The sequence below is a fragment of the Nymphaea colorata genome, chromosome 11 (genome assembly GCF_008831285.2).
Source record: "Nymphaea colorata isolate Beijing-Zhang1983 chromosome 11, ASM883128v2, whole genome shotgun sequence".
Taxonomy (NCBI): Eukaryota; Viridiplantae; Streptophyta; class Magnoliopsida; order Nymphaeales; family Nymphaeaceae; genus Nymphaea; species Nymphaea colorata.
The window spans coordinates 12,787,124-12,810,097 of record NC_045148.1 but is presented as its reverse complement, the minus strand read 5'-3'; the positions used below and the strand labels follow the sequence as shown (position 1 = coordinate 12,810,097).

The following is a 22,974-nucleotide window of genomic DNA, read 5'->3' as shown; positions in this document are numbered from 1 at the left end:
TAATAAAACTTTTATACATAAGTTGGGGAGGCAGTTGCCCACATCATCACCATGGTAGCTCTGCTACTATGTGGTGCCATCCAGCAAAGGGAGACCATGCTGAGGTGGCACCAGCCAGTGAAGGGTGACTGGAGTCAGGGTCCCCCTTCATCGGACAACAGGGCACACCATCTCTTTTTTTTTCAAACTTTTGAAGTTGTTTGAATTATAGGGTCATTTTTGTTGCTTAATGATTATTTTATTTTTCTAATGAGGGGCAGTCGTTTGAGAGAAAGGAGGAAGAGTTGAGCAGCCCATTGATATTTTTGGAAAGATAGGCAGTGATTTGTTGTCTGCTCCCAGGCTCGACATGAGGTTTTCCATAACACATTAATGTAGTTCGACACTTTCTTTTCCCATTTTCATTGGCTGAGAAAGACTGTGCATAGCTGTGGCCAGGAACATCGACGACATTGCATGCTGCAGAGAAGGAGAGAAAGTTGGAACACTTTCAGGCTTTAGTGAGCCATTTTTTTTTGTCCAAGAAACTCGTCACACCCTTCTGGACGGGACAAAGATTATGGAACAACGTCTCCATTTTAGCACCCGAACTCATGGGGACTTGAGAAATGCTTATTTTTTTTTTTTTTTGTTGGCAGTCGGGACACATGGGCATTTACGGGATGATTTAACTCAGGATTCGTAGACGCATGGGCATTTACGGGATGATTTAATCTCAGGATTCGTATCGTCAACACCGCTTCCATCTCGAATAACGGATCAAGTAATTGCCAAATGGAGGACGGGCGGTCCGAGCCCACGCCCAAGCGTCCGCTGTCGAAGGCCCGTGGAGTTGGGAGAGGACGAAGGCGAAGTATGTCACTGACAGGCAGTCCGTGGGGGATTGATGAGCTGGGGGCTTCAGAAACGCCGTTTGCTAAAAGCAAGACGGGGGTTGTTCCCCGGGGCTCTCTTCGGTCCCGCGAACGATAAAAGGGGGTGGAAATGTCGAACCAGAATCTCTCTCTCTCTAGGGTTTGTGCGGACGATGAAGGAATAAGAGTTTCGATGAAGGACGAGGCGAGCACCGGAGGCGTAGACCCTCTTCTGTTCAGGAGATCCTCCTCCCCTCCCCCGACTCCCGCAGCCAGGTTAGTTTCAAACCCAAAGGAACCCTCCGGCCCCGCCTCTACTCCCGACTCCTTCTCCTTTGCGTTGTTCCTGACCTGTTCCCCTTTGTCCAATTTTATGATCGCTAGGTCCGAAAATTAGCGGTTTGTCCAATTTTATGATTGCTAGGTCCGAAAATTAGCGGTTGATGATTCTAGAGCTTAATGCATGAAAATATCGTCATTTGTTGCTTCCCCCTGGATTGTTTTAGAGCATGCCAGGGTTAGCTTTCTTGACTTTGCATTTCTTAGAGGTGATCTGAAATAAGCTTGTACTTTCAGGCCTATGAGATCTAAGTTCTGCTGTTTGAAGCTAGTAACCTTCTCCGTTCACTAACCTGAGTGCTCGTTCTCATTTCATATTATGACATTTCACTAGCTTCCTTTGAAAGATTGGGTTGTTTGTTTTCCCTGATTGGATTGAAATTAAGATTTCTCTGATAGAGAGCTAGCTTTGGCGGCAAATTAGTTATGGATCTTTGAATGAGGATGTGGTATCATTTAACTGCATAACGTTTCATGCTACCCTGGTTTATCAGATTTTTTTTAAAGATGGGGCTAGTTATTATATTAGTTTACAACCTCTATTCCGGTCCAGAATTAGCGAACCCTGAAGTCTTCCTCACATTCCCGAAGCAGCTTGCTCATCAAGTTTGGCCCTGAGGTGGATTCCGTAGGTAAGATTGGAGATGTCACTGGAAGATTCTCCTGCGGGATCAACAAGTCATTCATTGTGTGGGTAAAAGATTCTCATATCCAAAGGCATCAAACAATCGTGCGAGTTTTTTTGAAGTTTTCGCTGGATATGGAACCATCCGCATAACTTCCTTGTCAGCCACAATATTAAAGGGGGTGCTTTACATAACCACTAGTAAGCACTTAAAAATTCAATGGCCCAATCGGTCATGTCCCACCTTGGAATTTGTGCTCATGCCAAAACCAGTGTTATCAGAATCGATTGAATCAGCCAATTCAAATTGAATTGGCAGCAAACAAATCCAATTTAGTAGCTAATTCTGGGGTGCAACATGTCATTTTTTGAAGAATTTTTAAATATTTAAAATATTTTCTTATTTCCGATTAAGTTTTTATAATTTTTCATTTCTGAAAAAAATGATTTTTTGAATTTTTTGCTGATTTGCAATTGATTCAACGGAACCATTGAATTGATAGCCTCACAATACATTGGTCAAAACCAAAAGATGGACACAAGTTGGTCAAGGTCCTAAAAAGGCAATGAAGAAACAGTCAGGATTAATCACTTTAAGTTGGGCGAAGTAAGTCAACTAAAATAAAATTAAAAATATAAAAATACCAATCACATGCACACAGTTATATATATAGAGGAATTAGTTAAATAAATACACAAAACACATACAAAAATATGTGCGCTAAACACAAGAACTCATGCAGGTTACATATTAAAAACACATACAGACACGTCTTTATTTGTGTGTGTGTGTGTGTGTGTGTGTGTGTGTGTATATATATATATATATAAAACATAATATATCCTTATCACAAACACCTCGAGCATTAGACAGTTTTTCTTGGAAAACTTTTGGGAAATTCAAATTATTTTAAATATAAAAAAATATAAAAGTTTGGGTTTGAGTAACTATTTTCTCACAACAATGTTGATGAAAATTTAGAGTAACTATTAAAAATTTAAAATACTAAAATAAATCCCAAATTGTTTAAGATACATTAAACAACATGTTTGTTTGAAAAGAACATGATGGCTTTGTACTTTTCTGCCACTCTATTAGCCACCCATAAATGAGCAAACCATCTTTGTCATATTGCCTTTGAGCTAGTCTTTTGAAAGCTCATGCAGAACCCCCTAAGGAACTGGTTGTAGACTTGTAGCCAGCGACTGCTATGTGACCCACAAACTTCTTAAGACGAGAAACAACAAATATTGGGTGAATTTCTATCTATTTTAGCAGATCCAACTGATGTGCCACTTCCTCCACCTTCTGCAACACCTGGTACTAGTTAAATTCCTGAACCCCTGCTCCTTAATTTGATAAGTCCACCAAGTAGTTTGACTAGTTGGTTGTCAACTTACTTCCCTTATGAAAGTGAAATGTTCAACTAGTTGTTGAGATTAGTCCACTAATCATCCTAGTTCTTGGTCAATTGACTAAATCTCTAACCTTATGCATTTTCCTACGCTCAATATATATATATATATATATATATATATATATATATATATATATACAATCATCCTAGCGGACTAGTCTAGACTAGCCATTTTATGGTCTGGAACAATTTTTGTTTTTGGCAACTTAGGCTGGTGTGCCTCATAGTATCTTCCAGACTTTGTTTTGTATCGCTAGCCTTTGGGTTTGTCGCTATGTTTGCAGGTCTTTTAAGAGGTCCCTTCACCTTTCAGTGAACGTTGAGCCTTTAACTCATTGGGGTGCTTATTGTGCTGAATCATTGTCTTGGCATGATTGGAGATTATGTTTGGGGATCAGCCTTGGAATGTAACTTCACATTAATCCTATCCATGTCCTAGGGACCACCCATATAATGTGGAGTCGAGGAGATGGCTTCGTGTATATGGCTCCAAAAGGCGTGATTTCTATAGTTGAATGATGAGTCATGTTGTAGAAAGACTCTACCTACAATAGATACTGCAATTAGTTATGAGGCCGTTCCCTTGAAAGACAATGTAAATGTGTCAAGAAAACTGTAGTTACGAGTCAACATTTCCATTTGATCGTCAATTTGTGGGTGATAGGTCGTCCCCATCTCTAATTTGGTCCCTTGCATATTAAAACTTTTACGTCAAACCCGAGATACAAGGTTGCGTTAACTCATGGTGGAAGGCCTCATTCCATGTAAATTTTCTAGTGATCTTGGAAGGCTAGGGTGACTATTGTAGCCAGATAAGATGCAGAAGGGTAGCCAAATGGGCATGCTTAGGCAGTCAATCGGCAACTACCAAAACCACATGAGAGTTGGGTACGCCCTATTAATTATGTAGTCTCTCTTTGTGTCTGTATGTGTTGTGCTGTGGTATATGTTCTATGTATGTGTGCTAAAGTCACACGGTCTTGCCAAAAATAGTTGTCACACATGACTTAAACGTAGGTGCACTATATATATATGTGTGTGTGTGCAGGTGTGTGTGTGTGTTTTAGTGATTTATGACTTAACTTGTCATTATTGACCCATGATTTAGCAGATTAACTCGGTAACTTGGGCCAGGTTTAATTAACTGTTGCTTTTGAAATATATACAATATATAACTTGTCATTTAAATACAAAAAGGTGTAAACTGACTTGATTAGATGTATATCTTAGAAATAAGTCAAACTGACATCAAGTGAACTAATAACTAATTGATATTTACTCATGTCATAATAAGAAAACATCAATTAAGCTTCTGCTGTCTGTTGCTACTGTATAGTGTATAGATGCACACTTCAACATCACTGAGTATCAAGTATCAACCACAGCCACAAATATCGCGCCTTCATGTCCTTTTGATAAGCCCACAAAGCGCGCCTTCATGTCCTTTTGATAAGCCCACAAAGCACTCGCAAAGCGTAGGGCTTTGCTCGTGACGGGACATGACTTTGCACGATATGATGAAAACAAGAAAAACAAAAACACAGCAAAATACTGTGATATATTCAAAAGACCGCTAAAAATATATCTCGTGTTTTTATCACAATAAAAGCGTTTTTTTCGTTGCTGTTTAATCCTGCGCTCAAACAGGGGCATTCTTGGCAGTTTTCGAATTTTTTTTAAAACTTTAAAATGCATGTGCTCCATTTCTTTTTGTAAAAAGGGTAGTTTTTGTAATGATTTTTTTTTAAAAGGGCAGTTTTGACTTTTTCTTCTTTTTATGGTAAAAATAGAAACAAGAAAAGATAATTAGGGCTTTTAACTCTCTTTTCCCTCCCCGATGGGATTGGGCGTTGCTGCTCTTTGGTGAACTTGGAGACGTGAGAAGGGAGAAGAAACCACCTGCGGTCCTGTGGTAGGTTTTATTTTTCTAGCTTTTTTTTTCTAATTTTCTTTGTAGATTTCCCTTCACTCCCACCTGTGGTCCTATCTTTTAAATATTTAATAGAGGAGCAGCAAGCAGTACGCCTAATTTTAGAGTAGAGTTCAAGTTATATTTTTTTCTTTAAGGTGTGGCATGTGATTTTTTTTCTAAAAAAATTGCTGAGATTTTCTTGAGATTTTTCAGAGAAAAGTAGCTTCACCGAAAAATGCCTGAGAAAAACCTTGCCAATATTTTCTTGAGAACATATTTGTGGCTATGGTATCAAAATATCAATGAAAAACAAGCAAACGGGAAACAAGCACTACAGTCAATTATTTAACATTTACAACTATCTAACAGTTAACAAATTTAACATTTATGTGTATATTATCTGTAACTAAAGTCTGGAAGACTCAATTCTCCAAAAATTAAAATAAATTGATACCCATATTTGAAGTTGGACATTCTTATTTTCTATTTGCAAATTTAATAAATGGACAATAAATTTAAATTTTAATATATTAGAAGATTTATATTAGACATTAATAATTGAGTAGTCAGGAACCAATCTCTTCTTTGATTACACAATACAAAGTCTATCACCCGATTGTGAAGAGCCAAATGAGTTTCAGTATGAATTACATGATTTTCGATCGAGTCAACATGAGTTTTTTGTGAGTCAAACAAGTCTTGACCAAGTCATGCTGAGTTTCAAGTATGAATTACACATTTTTTCTTGGCATTAGTTGAGAACTTTGGAAAATTTAGAGGAAATCTAAAAAATTCAAAAAAATTGAAATATAAAAATATTAAAAAATAAATCATGGGCTTTTCCACTACTTTCTTACAAAATGTTAAGTTCAATATTCCTATTAAAATGTTAAAAGAAACCGCAAAAAAAATTAAATTATAGTAAAAAGCATTTAGTTTGCTTTTTGGTTGTTGTTGCTCTTGCAACATGGTCCCTGTTTATTGGTACCCTCTCAGGTTTGGTCAACCTTGTTATACCCTTTGTCTAGTGCCTAAGTCTTGCTCCCACCACTGATGACTTCCTTTGTGTATCGTTGATGAGCTTGTAGCTGCCTTGGCCAAATGCTGCGATGGCTGAACTTGGGGTAGATACCAGATTGGGTGGCATTGACCTGATTAGGATTTCATTGGAGCGAGAAGGGTTTTGTTTTGGGTGTGGGGGGAGGAGGGGGTGTTGGTGTAGTACAGATTGTAAGACCCAAGGGGTTCTATATATAACTTGTAGAACATTGTTAGGTATTGGACCCTATGGGTTTGCGTCCAGTCTAGTAGGGAGTAACTGGTCTGGTCGGTTGCGGAGTCTATTTGCGTGGAGTCTGTCTTGTTAGTTTTGATGGATTGGGTGGACAGTAGGAGATAATAACCCACCCCAAAGATGTAAGAGTATATAAGATCTTAAGGGAGTTAACCCTAATTATAAATGAACTATCAGGAAGTATTGCGGAGACTGGTCTTTCATTGGAGCAGTGTGCCTGAGTTAACCTTCCCCTATCACCCATAGACTAACATTGGTATTAAGGTTACATCAAAGGATATCACGACAGCCGTGGAGGCCCACAAGGAGCAGCACATGGAAGAATCAATGGCCTTGATGAACTAGAGACTGCAAGCGGTTGAACACCAGAACCAAGAGGTAGAAGCCCAGATGCAGGCTTTCATGGCTGATCAACATGCCTTTGCAACGATTATAAGAGATGTGCTGCAACAGGGTCGTGGCTTAGGGTCGCCCAACACCCATCGAACAAAGACTGCAAATGGTGAGTTCCGTCGACCTCGACCCCCTCCTTCCTTTCCTCCTCCTCCTCCTCCGCCACTGCCTGGTGATGATATGCTAGATTTTGAGCTCATGGGCGTAAACAGAGGGCCAGGCATAGGGCCTTGGAAGCAAGCCTGAATGGATTTCCCACGATTCTCAGGGAAAGATCCCCTGAGCTATATCTTCAAAATGGAACAATTCTTTGAAAGCCATGGGATCACATGTGAACAGAGGGTAGGTCATGCCGCCATGCACTTCGACGGACCTACTATCTGGTGGTACAGGTGGCTGTTGACACAACATGGTGGACTAGGGGATGGACTAATTGATGCCGTGAAATCAGTTTTGGACTTTCAACATTCCTCGACTACAATGTTGAGCTGTCAAAATCAAGCAAATAGGGTTGATTGTCGATTATCAGGAATACTTTGAGGAGCTTAGCAATATGGTCAGAGGATGGCCAATTGAGGCGTAAGTGAGAGCGTTCATAGGCGGATTGAAGGACGAAATTAGGATTGAGATGCAGGCCACCAAACCTGGCACCCTCCTAGATTGCTTTGAGATAGTGAGAATGGTAGAAGAGAAACATCGGCGACTCAGTGGAAACAACAAGCTAATGGAGCGCCGACAGAGGCATAAGGACCTCTGTCACCAGGGTGCGTCTGTTGGGCCACCGCACCCGTGTCGACACGATGCGGGTGCGACCCAGATTCGCACCCCAGAAGCACCCGATCGAAGTTACAGTAGGTGGCTTTTCGTGGCTCTTTCCTTCTTCTTCCTTGCTGCCTGCTCCAACATCCTCTCATTCACCATCGAAATCGTCAATCCAGACTTCATTTCCAGCTTCCTCCCGCCTCCCCCACGAGATCTGCCATTCTGCAAAGAGAGAAGGAGACCCTCATTTCCAGCTTCTTCCACCCCACGGGCTTCCATTTCTCCTCCCGCCTTCCCCACCAGCTCTGTCATTTTGCAAAGAGAGAGAGAGAGAGAGAGAGCGGCGCTTGTTGTTGAAAGGGGAAGAAACCACGAGCAAAAAGATAGGGTTAGGGTTAGCCACTTAAAGTTTATATGGTTGTTACTTATAAGCCCTCCAACTTTTTAGTATTTACCAAAAAAAAAAAAGACATTCTCATGAAACCCACTGATTTCACCGTAATACGGATCTTGGATCAAATCCGAGTCTACCCAACTTAGCCTTAATCCCTAAAAAATCATCCAATGCTTCTTTAATCGCCAAGCATTGGTTTGGTTTTCCGGTGGCAGAGGTTGAGTTACAATGTCTTGGTTAAATTGTTAATGCAGAGTTATCATTGTTAATATATATTATTATTATTATTATAAATTAATAATAATAATAATAATAAATACTCTCACCGCACTGCCGCACCTAAATTTTTTGATATGTGGTGCACCGGCACCAGCACCAGCACCAACACCCGCACCCCGCATTTTGGTGACATAGATAAGGACCGCGCACAAAGAGTATACCTTCATAGGCTTATGATGCAAAGCCAAATCCAGTGCCTACACAAGTGGTTAAGCGTCTCACACCTGATCAGATTAATGACAAACAACGTCGAGAGATTTGCTTCCACTGTGATGAACCTTGGTCACTTGACCACGTCTGCAGAAAGCTGCACATGTACTTTGTGGACAAAGGAGAGCCACCTGATGAGGAAGAAGCCACTGCACCAGAGGAGGAAACGTTAGGGGAGTCGTCAGCCAATATTTACAGGCGGTGTGCTGTGCCTTGGTCGTTCGGGCAGTGTGCCTCTTGGCATGACCATGCTAGTCACGGCCAGGGCATGGTTTGCCGCATATCTCCAACCTGTTGTCGCTATAGTAATCATCCTTGTGTTGGCCGATGGCCATAGTCTTCCTCATCATCAGTCATGGACTCGGTATCTGCCCATGGGCCACTGCTGGGTGGGGTTGGCTCCCGACTATCCCTACTGCCGGTGACAAAATCTCTGAACCTGCTAGTCGACCCATCTAGGGTTGGACCAGTGCTGATACCGGCCTCACCTTCTCCATCGGGTTTCCATGTGCTGGGCTCCCTGGTTTCTGTGGTAGGTCGCCATGCATTGGACTGATGCACCTGGTCCTTGATCTCTTGCTGCCTCCTGAGGCATGAGCTAAGGGCGGATTGAAAATCTTTCGATTGGGCAGTACACTCATTGAGGTTGGTGTTCATTCACTAGATCATGGCTCCCAAGTCATCTACTTTACTAACCAGAGTTTGCATGGAGCTTAATTCATGTTCGACCATCCCAATCCTAGCAGCTGCCTCCTCCAAGCGGGATATGTTATCCACCACTTGCAGGAACGCTGGGGCTCATAGGGCATTTCCTCCTCCTCTGGAATGTATGACATTTTGTCTTTCGCTCCAAACACCATCTTAGTCACGTACACTCAACCGTGTTCGTGGGAAAAGAGGTCTCCAAGATGAGACTCACACTAGCACGCCTCAAAATAGGGTCCAAAATCCACGTCTGCCTCTCAGAAATCCAAGAACCATGCTAGGCGTAGAATTTAGTTACGAACCCACTGGTGTGGTCAGTTCACACTAAAATCCCGTGTACAAGAAGCAACAAATGTTTTTAGGGGTGGACTGTGTCTTGGCAGGGACTGAACTGCTGGGCATGATCTGGACTGCTAGGACAGTCTTTAAACCTCATTCTGCCGCACCCGCCTGGTGCAGTCAGCAACATGCGCATCCACTTGGTGTGAATGAGCCTGGGTTCGACCTTCAACTATGGAGTCGAACATGAGATCACTTGCTGCCGCGTCCACCTGGCCCTCGTCATCTAACCTCACCCTTGACGGGATCCTAAGGCCGGAACTGTTCACCGCGCCCTCCTGGCACCTCGACAATGTGTCGCGTGTTCGGCCACGGATTGGCTGCGCCGGATGCGACAGCCATAGCCCTAAGAGCCGCACTGGGGTCAGGTCTAACTCGTCAAACAAGCAACCTAGTTACTGCTGAAAATCGACTGAACTGAACCGAAACCTAGCCACTGACTGGCTCTCCCGAACTGAACTCAAATCGAAAGCTGTCTGCTGATCTGCCCTCTGCGCTGGTCTGCTAGATGGATCTTTGATGCCAGTCTGGTGGATCCCGTCAAGGGTGAGTTCCGAGGATTCCCGAGGCTAACGTGTGAACAGGGGAAGGTTAACTCATACACAAATTGGTGGGGTTGGTACCGTACAGATTGTAAGACCCAGGGGGTTCTATGTTGAGACCCAGGGGGTTCTATGTTGAACTTGTAGAACATAAATTAACCGTAATGGGACCTACCAAATCCAACACAAACCTGATTCATCTAAGGATCCTATTTGTTTTGCTTCAAACACAGAAATGTTTTGTCCCATGCAATACTTGATGCCTTGTAGTCATTCTCTTGCAACAATGGATGGTGAGGCCAATTTTAATGACCATCGATGGTAAGAGTACGTGCAGCAAGATCACTGGTAATAAGCTACAATTGGCGAAAGGAAAATTGCAAAGCACATAATGTAACGTGCTTCATATCAGACCAACCAATAGTTAGCTACGTAAAATAATGTTAAAAAATCATAAATTTAACCTAAAATTATGATAAAAATATAGAAAAAAGAAGTTACAAGAAAAGATCAGGAAGAAACAAGAAAAATGTCATTTCTATGAAAATCAAGAAAAGCATGTCACTGATACCCCGTCAAAGTAACATACTAACAATCATCAATTCCACATCCATGATGGCATGATCTATCAGTTTAACTTAAAGTTTTAATAACCAATAAAATAAACTTGTTATGTACAAAACAATAAATGATAAATTATCATTCGTCATCATCTTCTCATCTTCTCCTTCAAAGTCTTGGTCATCTGCTATGACTATAGGCTCCTCTTCATCATTTTGTGTTCTTTCAAGCGACAGCCTATATATTTAGTGTATTAACTTATAAAAAAAACTCTATATTAGTTTATTACCTATATCTCAATCTCATATTGAATCTAACTTCAACCTCCTATATTTCAATCTACATTGATTCTTTATGTGGATTTATTGAGAGACTCCAATTGCCTTCACATCCACGAAATTCAATGATCAAAGTGCATGTTGCCAAAGGTGATAATTTTCTTAGAAAGAATGAAGGTCTCTCATGTCGATGAAATGACATGGATTACATACGGTTAACTAGTAGTTGCAAAAAGGAAAATTAGGAAAAATTAAAAGAAAAATCATAACAGAAATATACATTGACATATAAAAATTTTCAAATGGCATATGTTTACACCAAATTCAATTGCAATTCCGGATAATAAAACTTTAGCGACAAATGGCAGTATTATCATTGTGAGCACAAGTACAAACTATAAAGGACATGACTAAATGCATGCACAAAAATATGTGATGACATAGTGATAGCCAGATGCAGGTTTCAGCTGTATCATATCTGTTGAGAAATAATATTTACAGTTTTACACCCCTTATAACTAATTATTTCTCAAAAATATCCTTGTATATGCTCTGTGTGTGTGTTTTGCTTTTTTTTTTTCTTCCCCAAAATCAATCTGACTAAAATAAGCATCCGATTTAGTTAATTCAATTCCAGGCTTTCACATCAGAGCTACTACCTGTGTTTATAACTGTAAATTTTCCTTCTTCTGATTAAGAGTGGATGGTTAGAATCCAATATGCATTTGATGTGTAAAATTAAGGATTATGTTGGATTGTTGCTTTTGCTGAAATATCCTAAAACATCAATTTTTTTTTTCTTCACATTCTTGAAAATAGAAACAACTAAGACATAAAAGGGGTTACGTGTGTGCAAGTGTGTATATGTGGTTGTTCTATTGAAGCTTCAAGAGCAACCAAGAGAGAAAGCTTTCACAGCTTGACACTTGAAAGTGAAAAATAACTCATCTCACTTATGCACCCTTATGGTATAATTTACACTTATGCACCCTTACCATGATATGCAACTAAATTCAACTTCCATTCCCATTATGAAGTTTCTGTTTCAATCATTTTCAAGCATTATACTTCAGCATTGATTTCTTGTCCTGAATATATGGCAGACAAGTTTTACTTTTTCAATATGCAGTTCTGTAGGTGCATCATCACCCTCTGTACCTGTCAACCTTGGCAGTATTGATTGGTCTGGTCATGGACGCTCTTCCAAGGCAGGATCTCTATCAGGGGCTGGGTCACACTGGCCCCGGGCTTCTTTCAGCACTAGTGCTGGTAATTCTGCTCTTGGAGCATCCCAACCTTTGTGTAGACCATGGGAGCGTGGTGACTTGCTAAGGCGTCTAGCATCATTCAAGCCGTCTAATTGGTTTTGTAAACCAAAGGTTTGCCATTCAGCTTGTCTCATTAGTAACTTCTTAAATCTTTGTTCATTTGAAATTTTGGTAGTTACGTTTTTTAGGGATGTTAATGCTCTCTTTAGCAAAAGTGAGGCCATGGGTTATTTGGCTTGTGTACAAATGGTTAAGATCTAAGAATCTCCAGTTCAATGAGTATATAATATTAATAACAGCATCTTCAAGCCATGGATGTAATTTTTCTGGCTCATAAGTTGATTGACGATCTTCAATACAATTTGTAGTAGCCTAGTAGGTTGGTACCATGTATCAATGTTGTAAAAGGCATAGCATATCGCGTATCGTTCGGGCTGATCTATACGCCGTATCGTAACGTATCGTAAACGTAGCGTAGCGTATCATAAAATTATTTTTTTATTTTAAAAATATTAAAAATAATAAAAAATAGAAAAAAATCATAAAAATGGAGAAAAATCCGAAAAAATAAACAGAAAATCAGAAAAAAATCAAGAAAAACGTATTTAATATATATCAAAAAACATCATAAATAAGGAAGAAAGGAACAATCATGTATATCAACAACACATTCAAAAATAAGAAATTCAAAATAACATAATAAGCATCCATCACCATTTTAGACTTGAAAATTTTATAGATTACATCACAATTCATAAGTTCAAAACATATAGTTATCATCTTTCATGATTCAAGTTTTCAACTATAATCCTCTTCATTTTTTATGAATCCTTAGTGATTTTTGATGAAAATGAGCAAAATCTCTCCCTCTCACGTCTCTTGGAATATTTAGAAACAAGGAAAGAGAGAGAGAGAGAGAGAGGAGTGTTGGATTTGAAATATAACGCAAAAATGCGTTTTTCCCCGTATCGTACGATCGGTGCCTGTATCGTACGATACGGGCGATACGCTAACGATACACGAGCGAATCGTGTATTGTTATCGTATCGTGTAGGTTTTTTAGACCTATACGATACGTATCATACGATACGGATAACATTGCCATGTATTTACATGTCTTAATGTGCATGATTTTTTCTTCCATCATTATATGCTGTGCACAGGGTGAGAGTGTCTAGACCTAGATTCTAAGATGTTTTTTCCCCCCTTTTATTTAGTCGTTGTCAAGCATTACGCCATTATAAACACAAAACAAAAACTTCAACACCCTTGCGAGATTTGATAGATAAATGGGGTTCAAAAATAATACTTTTAGGCCAAAATATAAGGAATGTTATTGTAGAAACACGAAATATAGAAAAAAGGAATACGATGAACACGATGTAACGTGGAAAAACCTTCAACAAGAGGAAAAAAACCACGGATGAGGAGGAACTGGTGCCCACTAGCAGCCAGACTCTCTCTCTCTTAAGATTTCATTAACTCTTCAAGATTAGGGTTACAATCCTTAAGTAAGGCCCAACAAGGGCTACACGATGGATCGGGTATTGGTTCATCACTTGCTTTTAAAGCATTGATGATGTCCGTGCTTGCTCATGGGGACACATTTTCATGCATCCTGCTGAATGGTGTTTTAGCTGAGAGATTCCTGCTTATCAATCTTTTTTTTTTTTACTGAATTTGCAAATTGTTTTCAACTAATTAGATCCCTTCCATCATCCTTGTTCACCATTGCATACAGGGTCCTTGAAGCTGCATTTTCAAAAACCAACAGAAATATGTGGCAAACTTCACACATAGTAGAAATTAGAAACTACTGTAGAAGTAGGAGGTTTTACAATTTTCATATAAGAAATTGGAAAACCTTTTTTCTTCAACTGCAAATCAATTTTCCATGCACAAATCTGGCTACCAATTGATGTTTTCTCCATCAAAGTGTCAAAATATCTCTTTCACTCAACTCCTAAGAGTGTGTAAGAGTTGGGTCAATAGGAGTTTTATAACCCAAAAGAAAAAATCAGGCCTCAGGTCCCCATTCTTTTCCATATGGCACAGGTTGTACTGCATCGTGTCCTATGATGCCGGGTCATATCATACTGCAGTGTGATATGGGTTCATTAGACTCCCATATCTAGATAAGGGGTTGTAACACATCAATTTCTTTGATACTTATGATTCATATTATACGATATGGATCATATGTCCTCGTAGCATATAATACATACAACACTTGTATGATGTGTAAAACATTGTCTACAACACTAGATTAGCTAAAGCAGCATTTAAAACAACAATTAAGAAAGGTGTCTGACCATGAGCTTATGTATGTGTGTATATGTATTTATGGATTATATAATTACTATTATAAGAGTTCTCCAAGTGGCATTCCAGAAGCTTCTTGTGTCATGATTCAAGTGTTTTTCATCAATCTTTCAAAATTTCTATTTTTAATTTCTTCCTGTTTTGGAAATTCAAAATACTGAAAAGAAGTGTTTTTGTGGTTAATATCTATTTCTGCATCCAGTAGCCAGCATACGATTGGACGAGGAGATCTTCTAGGATGAGACAAAATGCACAAAAAGGACACATTAGTTTTCTTTGTTGGGTTGTTATTTATGTTGATAATTCATTTCTGTCTTCATGACGACCTTCAACTATACCTTGACTGTTGGAGTTTTATGCAGGTTGCTGGTTCACTTGCTTGTGCATGCAGAGGCTGGGTGAGTGTTGACATTGACAAAATCGCATGTGAATCATGTGGAGCGCATTTATCTTTTATTTGCTCAGCAGTTTGGACACCTAGTGAAGGTGAATTTCTGGCTCTCTCTCTCTCTTTCTTAAATAATATCTGGTAACTCTCTTATGATGCCCTAGTGGTTAGCGCATGCTAGAGGTATGCCAGTCTTAACTTGGTTTAAGGTGTTTTTGAGAAACAGCATGTTGTTATCAAAATAGTGCTCCTTTAACATCTGTTCACCAGTCTTTGGGTGGATCAGCCACTTCACTTATAGACCATGCTCTTTTGCATAACTTATTTTCTATTCCATGACAAATATCTGGAACATTATCACTTGTGTATCATGTGTTTATTATTGATAGAAATGATCAGATTATTCCATTTTCTGTAATTAATGTATCAATATCTGTGCCCTGCTGCCAACTTTTTTTATATGATCATGCGGGATGAGGTTTAGCTGGATATTAACCTTTTTTTTCATATTCTGAGCATGGTGAAGTTGATAGTGCTGCTGAAGCCTTTGCAAAGCAGCTTGATGCAAGTCACAAAGGGTCATGTCCATGGAAAGGAAATAGCTGCACAGAAAGCTTAGCACAATTTCCCCCGACCCTTACGTCGGCACTCATTGGTGGCTACAAGGATCGTTGTGATGCACTACTTCAGTTTCCTTCTCTTCCTGTTATAGCATCTTCTGCTATAGAGCACATGAGGCTTTCTAGAAGTTCACAAATTGATCGGCTCCTTTCCCATGCACACTGTTCTGCAGCTGGGGATGTAAATGGCAGGGTTGATGGCATGCCTGTAGGCGAGACCTCTCAAGATGAGACAATGTATATTTATGTATGTGAGATTGTATCTTCCTTCGCATTTGCTAGAAGTGAGAAGTTTCCATCATACAGCTTAATACATTCCTTTTTATATTTGTGGTGATTCAAGAACCAATAGATAATAAAAAATAGTTCATTTTTACAGGCACAGAAACTTATAAGCTTGTGTGGCTGGGAATCACGTTGGCTTCCTAATGTGGTAGATTATGAAGAGCATTCCACCCAATCAGCCAGAAATGCATGTTCTGTTGGCCCAAGCCAAGATCATGTTTGCTATTCACAGGGTCCTGTACCCAGCAAGAATGTAATTTCTACAGCAGCTAAAAAGGACACTGGAAAGAAGAAGTTATCAGTTCCTGAGTCTGGATGTCACAGTAGACTAGCACTGTTAGATTGCAGCTTCTGTGGTGCCACAGTTAGACTGTGGGATTTCCTTTCTGTACCTCGTCCAACTCGCATTGGTCCAAACATAATTGATATCCCTGAAACAAGCAAAAAGTTGGTGTTGACACGTGGAATTAGTGCAGCCAGTGGAATAAACGGGTGGGTTGGAGTTGATGGGATTGACAAAGAACAGACCGAGGGCCGTGACGAAATAGGTATGACTGAAGCAGGTCGATCAGCTACAAGCATTGGTTTGGACTTAAATCTGACTATGGCAGGAGGGCCATCTCCTGGACGATCTGGAATGCCTTCTACATTTAACAAAATGCAGGGACAAGATCTTGTTGTTGCTCAACCTGCTGGGAGTGAGGTTGGGGATCGGGCAGCTTCTTATGAGTCAAGAGGTCCATGTACTAGAAAACGAAGCTTAGATGAAGGTGGAAGTACTGTCGACAGGCCTCATCGAAGGACACATCATGCAGACAGTTTTGAGGGAACTGTCATTGATCGTGATGGTGATGAAGTTGATGATGGTAGACAGTATTCAGATGGACCTTCGAAGCGTGTTCGTGATTCCGATGCCTTTTGTACATACCCAACATCATGTATGTCTGCTGGTCCAAGCCATTTTATGGGCTTTGATTTGGATTCTGAAGTAAACAAGGTGGATTACTCAAGGCAAGAGGGGAGTGAACAGATGGCTGCTCTCCCTTCTACAAGAGATTCAGCTCGTGCTTCTTCTGTTATTGCTATGGATACTGTCTGCCATGATGCAGAAGAGAATTCCATGGAAAGTGTTGAGAACCATCCTGCCGATCTTGATGATATTCATCTTATCCCACAAAATATAGACAGGAATTTGGATGCAAACGACATTTCAGAACTGAATATTAGTCTCCAGGCACAACAGAGCACTTGTTTCCAACTGGATTCTGAAAGAGCAGTGAGAGAAGTAAGAGTAAGCAGCACAGATGAAGGCGAAGAAACATTAAATGCAGAAAATATTACTGGTTATGGGAGAGATAGACTCAGCTTTGGCATCAGCGGAGGAAGTGTTGGTATGGTTGCCAGTCATGAAGCTGAAATCTGTGGGATTGATTTCTCTGTTCACAGAACAGAGAGTATTGTTGGTGATCCAGAACCAGTTGCTGAAGTAGTTGAGAACTTAGGACAGACTGGAGAATCTATTCCTGATCCTGGATTGATGGATGAGTTTGTGCCTGATACAGAGAGAGAGGTTGTACTTGGTGACAGTCATGATGTGATGTCTCACTCCAATGGGAGGGCTGACAGTGGCTCTAAAATTGACTGTTCAACAAAAGCAGAGTCATGGGAAAGTGGTGAGAAGGCTAATCACATGTTTTTGCATCAAAATAGTGGTCAGAATTCTCTGACCTACAATGCCATCATTTATTCTGGATATGAGGTTTCCAAGGGTGAGGTAACTCAGGCCATGAAGGCATCTCATAAAGGTGACTCTGCATTCCCATGCTTAGAATATGTTACTGCTGTGCAATAATTAGATTTGGTCTCCCTTGTGGCTTTGTGGACTTATACACTTCTTGAATTTTGTCTGCTTCATTTTGGTAAAGGCTGGGAGAAACTCCACAGTTAAATGGAGGATCATAAAATTTAGAATGGTATAAGTACGTTTACAGCAAGATGAGGAAAGCAGATTATATGGATCCTTTTGATGTAAGGGCTAGGGCTATTATGGGTTCACGTTTCTTTTGGAAGTTCTTACATGTGTTTTGCACATTTGCCTACTTCTGCCCTCCAGTTCCCAGCTAAGTCACATGGGTTGGGTACAAAAATGTCAAAATGAAAGCAACATTTAAATAAACAAATGATTTTCAATAAAGGCATTACATGTTAATGAAAAATAACTCTAAAAATAGACTGAAACTGAGTTGGAAAAATTAAATCGCGTGAAATTAAACAGTTTGGATCAGTTTCAAAACTAAAAAGTACCGAGGTGTGTCCAAGTACCTACTTTGGGTATGAGTATGGCGATACGTGGACCTTATTGAAGTACCCATGGGACTTAGGTTCCCAGTAAACTCATTTGGATCTAAGTACTACTGCAATATCTCTGTGTGCTTTCTGTGATACAACCATTTTCTAGCATGTATAGATGCTCTTGCTGCAACACAGACATGAGCTATGCAACACAAACCCTTTGAGGAAGTCGCTACACGTGTGATTGCTGCATCTGGTGTTGATGACACTGGTGCAAGTGTGGGTGCTTCTCCGATTCACCAAATCCAATTATCAGCTATGTGGAGTGCAATTGTCTGCAGTTGCAGATATCAAAGGGGTGGATGTTGCCAATGAGTGATGAACACAAAATTTATTAGATTAGTGTTCTAAACAATTTATGCTTATGTACTTGCTGTTTAATTTCTGAAATTTTATTTGCTCCCGTCTGCTCTCGAATCTGTATATAAACACACGTCCTAGAAATCAATCCTACAAGCCCTACATAAACCCTTTAGGATGCACTAAGGAAGGTTGACACATTACACTCTCTCGTTCTTTTAATGAGAGTGGTATCAGGTATGTTTCTTACAAGGCTATATGTATGTAGGACCCGTAAAATATGTGAAATAAGTATATATGAGAACTATGTGGATTGGTTTTGGGCTCAGATTAATCTGCAGATAATTCCCAAGGTGTCACATTATATTTAGCTTTTATAAGGTGGACGGCAATTATTACTTGATTGAAAAAGTAATTTAAATGTGGTAAATGGGAAACCTTTACTTCATTGAAGAAGTGATGATGAGGCCATATGGGCTTTATATTACTCAATCCACATAATCCATCACATATGACACCTTGTCAACCCTTACTCAAGTTCATTTAATATCCGATAATGAGTTCACATAGTCCTATATTTACCTATTGTCAAGGTGCCAAAGCAGCCTAGAGCCTAGGCACGCCTATGCAAAAAGGCTAACCGATTTTTTTTTAAAATTTTTTTAGTTATGTAAAAGTATAATACATATTCCTCATTACAGTGTATAACAGTATACATATTACATATTACTACAGCTGTATATAACAGTATAATATATAATAGTTAATACATATTATTGTATATAACAGTATAATACGTGATACATATTATAGTATATAACAGTTTACATATTGCTAAAGAAGTATATAACAATATAATGCATATTACATATTGCAGTATGTAACGAATCATAAACAGAATACATAGAACAGTCTAAACAGTAATACAGACTGGATGATACAGTAAAACAGAATGCATGACATCAATCATAACCAGAATACATATAACAGTCTACTAATGGTTAAATCATAAATGGAATACATAACAGACTGTATTATACAGTAAGACAGACTGTGTTTTATAGTATAACAGTAAAACAAAATACATTACATGAATCATAAACAGAATACATATAACAGTCTATTAATGGTTAAATCATAAATAGAATACATAACAGAGATCAGAACATATTACTAGAAACAGCTATAACATATTACAATATATATATACTACTAGAAACAGCTATTATATTATTACAGTATATTACAATATACATATTACTAGAAAATTAGAAACCAGAAAGAGTCATATATACTACTAGTATATAACAGAAGTAACTTCAGAGACAGTCATTTAGCAGAAAGAGAAACATAACAAATTAACAATTCAAACTGAAATCAGAAATCAGAAACAGAAACATATATAAAACAGATAGACTATTTACATAATATATAACACAACATGTTGAATCAGAAATGGAAACATATATAAAATATATAGACTATTTACATATAACAGGTATACAGGTATATACAGGATGTACTTAAACAAAACTTTACGTATATGAGTTAACATCACATGTCTACAAGTATATTCACTTCCCCATGGACTAGGCATGCTTGTGCCTAGGAATGCTTAGACGCCAGCACATAGCTTGTTGCCTAAGTGGTGGACTTCGGTGACAGGTGTGGATTCACGCTTAGTCCGCACATAGGAATGAGTATTTCCCAGACCAGTTTGGTTTGGGATGGCAACTATACCACTGAAATTCTTGTTAAAAATTATTCTAGTCAACTGTCAAAGTATAAACATACTAAAATTCTTGTAAGTACTGACGTGGTATAAAACATGTTTTAGTGCACATCAATGTCATAAATCATGTATCATAATATATATTGGTCGGACTAATAGTTAGATACCTATTGTAACCACTGTCACAAAAAACGCGTCTTATTGGAGATGTGTATAATAATCCAAAACAGCGTCAGCCGTATTAAACGTGAAAAACGCACATTTTTTAAAGAAACGCCAGAAAATAAAAAACGTGAAAAAAACGCGTAGTATACGCATTTTTTTTGCGTTTTTTTCTTATTTTTATGATTTTTTATATTTTTATAATTTTTAGGATTTCTTAAATGTTTTAAATTTTTTAAAAATTTGCTGAGATTTTCCTATTTTATTCCCGTGATATACAACTTTGCTGTATTATACTCGAGAAATTCCTCGCCGTATAATATCTGTACATGTTTTTGGTGACAATGCTTGTAACATATCCATAAAAACTTGTAAATTTAATTTTTTTAATGTCAAAAAATTCAAAGTAATTGAAAAAAATAATAACAATTGGAGAAAAGGTCAGGAAAAAATAAAGAGTCCAGAAAAATTATGTTTTCTATAAAAAACATGTCACACATAGAGAGAGAGAGAGAGTGAAACCCTTTTTTAGATTATTCCTTCCTCTCACTTAAATAGAGATCTAGGGAAATAACATTTAAGTATATCAAATGCATTTATTACAAACTGAAACTCTCCCTATTTAATAAAATTGCAAATTATGTCACATAGGTACGGGAACAGGTGCCGGTACGGGTACTGGTTCAGATTATTTTCAAAAAACTTGGGTACGACTATGATATAAAATAAGAATTCAAACAAAATAATACATTCATAATTCAAAATTTATAGCTTCTAAAGAAGAAACTATTGAAAAAATTTGAAAACGCAGCTCTATATGTGTTTCCTAAGTGTAAATGGTGTAAAAGAACAAAACTGAAATCCTAAATTTTGGATAGGAAAGGACTCTGTCAACTTTGACCGAGTCCTAAATCGGACGGATCAGGTCCTAGGTACGTTGACCGTATTTGGTACTGTTTGATCAGTACCCAAGAGGTATCCGGGATAGTACCAGTACCGGTATCGTACTTGACCAGTACATGTACGCTGCCTTTATAGTAGTACCATGACAAAGATTGCAAAATGCTATCCATGTTGTTTTATTTATTTTCTCACGACACTCCCCCTCAAGCTGGAGCATATATCGAACGTGCTCAGCTTGTCAGAACATTTTGTAAATATATAGATTGGTAAATACATCAGCAACTTGATCTTCGGTAGGGACATGAGTAGTAGAAATATTTTATCCTTCACCATATCTCTGATGTAATGACAATCTATCTCAATATGCTGTCCTTTCATGGAAGACAAGATTATTGGCAATGTCGGTAGCAACTTTATTGTAACATAGCATCCTCATTGAAAGAGAGATTTGAACTCCCAAGCAGCAAGCTAGTAAGAATCATCTTTACCTAAATCATCTCAGCAGTAGTTTGAGCTATAGCTCTATACTTTGATTCTGCACTCGTCCTGGCTACCACATTCTGTTTTTTTCTTTTCCAAGTGATCAGGTTTCTTGCAAAAAAAATACAGAATATTTTCTATCCTCAACTAATCTAGCATAATCGGCATTTGTGTAGTCCATCACGTCAAGAGAATCTCTTTTTTGAAATAATAGTCCTTTCCCTGTAGCAGATTTGAGGTATTTGAGGTTCATCAGTGCAACTTCCCAATGAACCTTTCTTGGTTTTCCCATAAACTGACTTAGCTTTCTCATGGCAAGAGAGATATCAGGGCATGCCACACTAACATATAAGAGTTCCAATCAATGAACAATATGATTTGTTGTGTGTTTGTTCGAGGAATCCTTATCACATAAATGAAGTCGAGGATTCATAGGAATATTTTCAGGTTTAGCACCAAGCATCCTTGTCTCCTGAAGCAAATCAAGAACATATTTCCTTTGTGAAAGAACAATGTTTTCTCTACTCCTCACAACTTCTATTCCTAAGAAGTACCTAAGAAGACTAAGATCCTTAGTAACAAAGTGTTTTTTGTAGGTACTCCTTTGTTTCAACAATTTCCTTTTCACAACTGCCAGTTAATATAATGTCATCAATGTATACTACCATTACCCCTTACCTTTTGAACCCCTTTCAATAAATAGAGAATGATCTGATGGAGATCGTTGGAATCCAATTGGAATCCAAATACCGATACAACTTCATATAATTTCTGAAACTATGCCCTAGGGCTCTGCTTGCGTCCATGTATTGCTTTTCTTAATTTGCATGGTTTCCCACACTCCTCGTCTTTCGAAACTAAGTGGTTGCTGCATATAAACAGACTCAGACAAATCACCATAAATAAAAACATTTTTACCGTCAAGTTGAGACAAACATAGGCCAATCATAATGTACCGCCACAACAATGGCCAACTGAATAGTACCGAGTTCAACAACCAGAGGAAAGGTATCAAAGAAGTCGACCCAGGCAATGTTATCATTGGCGTATCGTATCGCGTATCAGTCGGGCCGACCTATATGCCGTATCGTAACTGTAGAAACACACACCAAGATGGAGAGAAAGAGAAGGAACACACAATATACGTGGAAAACCTCAAAGAGAGGTGAAAAACCACGGAGAAGCTCTAACCTAGGTGCACAACCGCAACCCTAGGAGAGAGAAAATCTTATATCACTTAATCAACAATTACACTAT

At 38.8% G+C, this 22,974-nt stretch overlaps 1 protein-coding gene across 2 annotated transcripts in view; it reads left to right on the top strand.

The window, feature by feature from the left end:
- Positions 1–833: 833 nt before the first annotated feature.
- Positions 834–22,974, top strand: part of LOC116263980 (uncharacterized) — a 47,189-nt gene continuing 25,048 nt past the window's right edge. Inside the window, exons 1-5 of one of the 2 annotated variants that reach the window (XM_031643839.2) lie at positions 834–1,130; positions 12,035–12,284; positions 14,858–14,981; positions 15,410–15,750; positions 15,883–17,593. In XM_031643839.2, coding sequence (XP_031499699.1) covers positions 985–1,130; positions 12,035–12,284; positions 14,858–14,981; positions 15,410–15,750; positions 15,883–17,593 — 2,572 coding nt within the window. In that variant the 5' untranslated portion in view covers positions 834–984. The remainder of the gene's footprint in view (positions 1,131–12,034; positions 12,285–14,857; positions 14,982–15,409; positions 15,751–15,882; positions 17,594–22,974) is intronic. The other variant, XM_031643838.2, reaches the window with a different exon arrangement.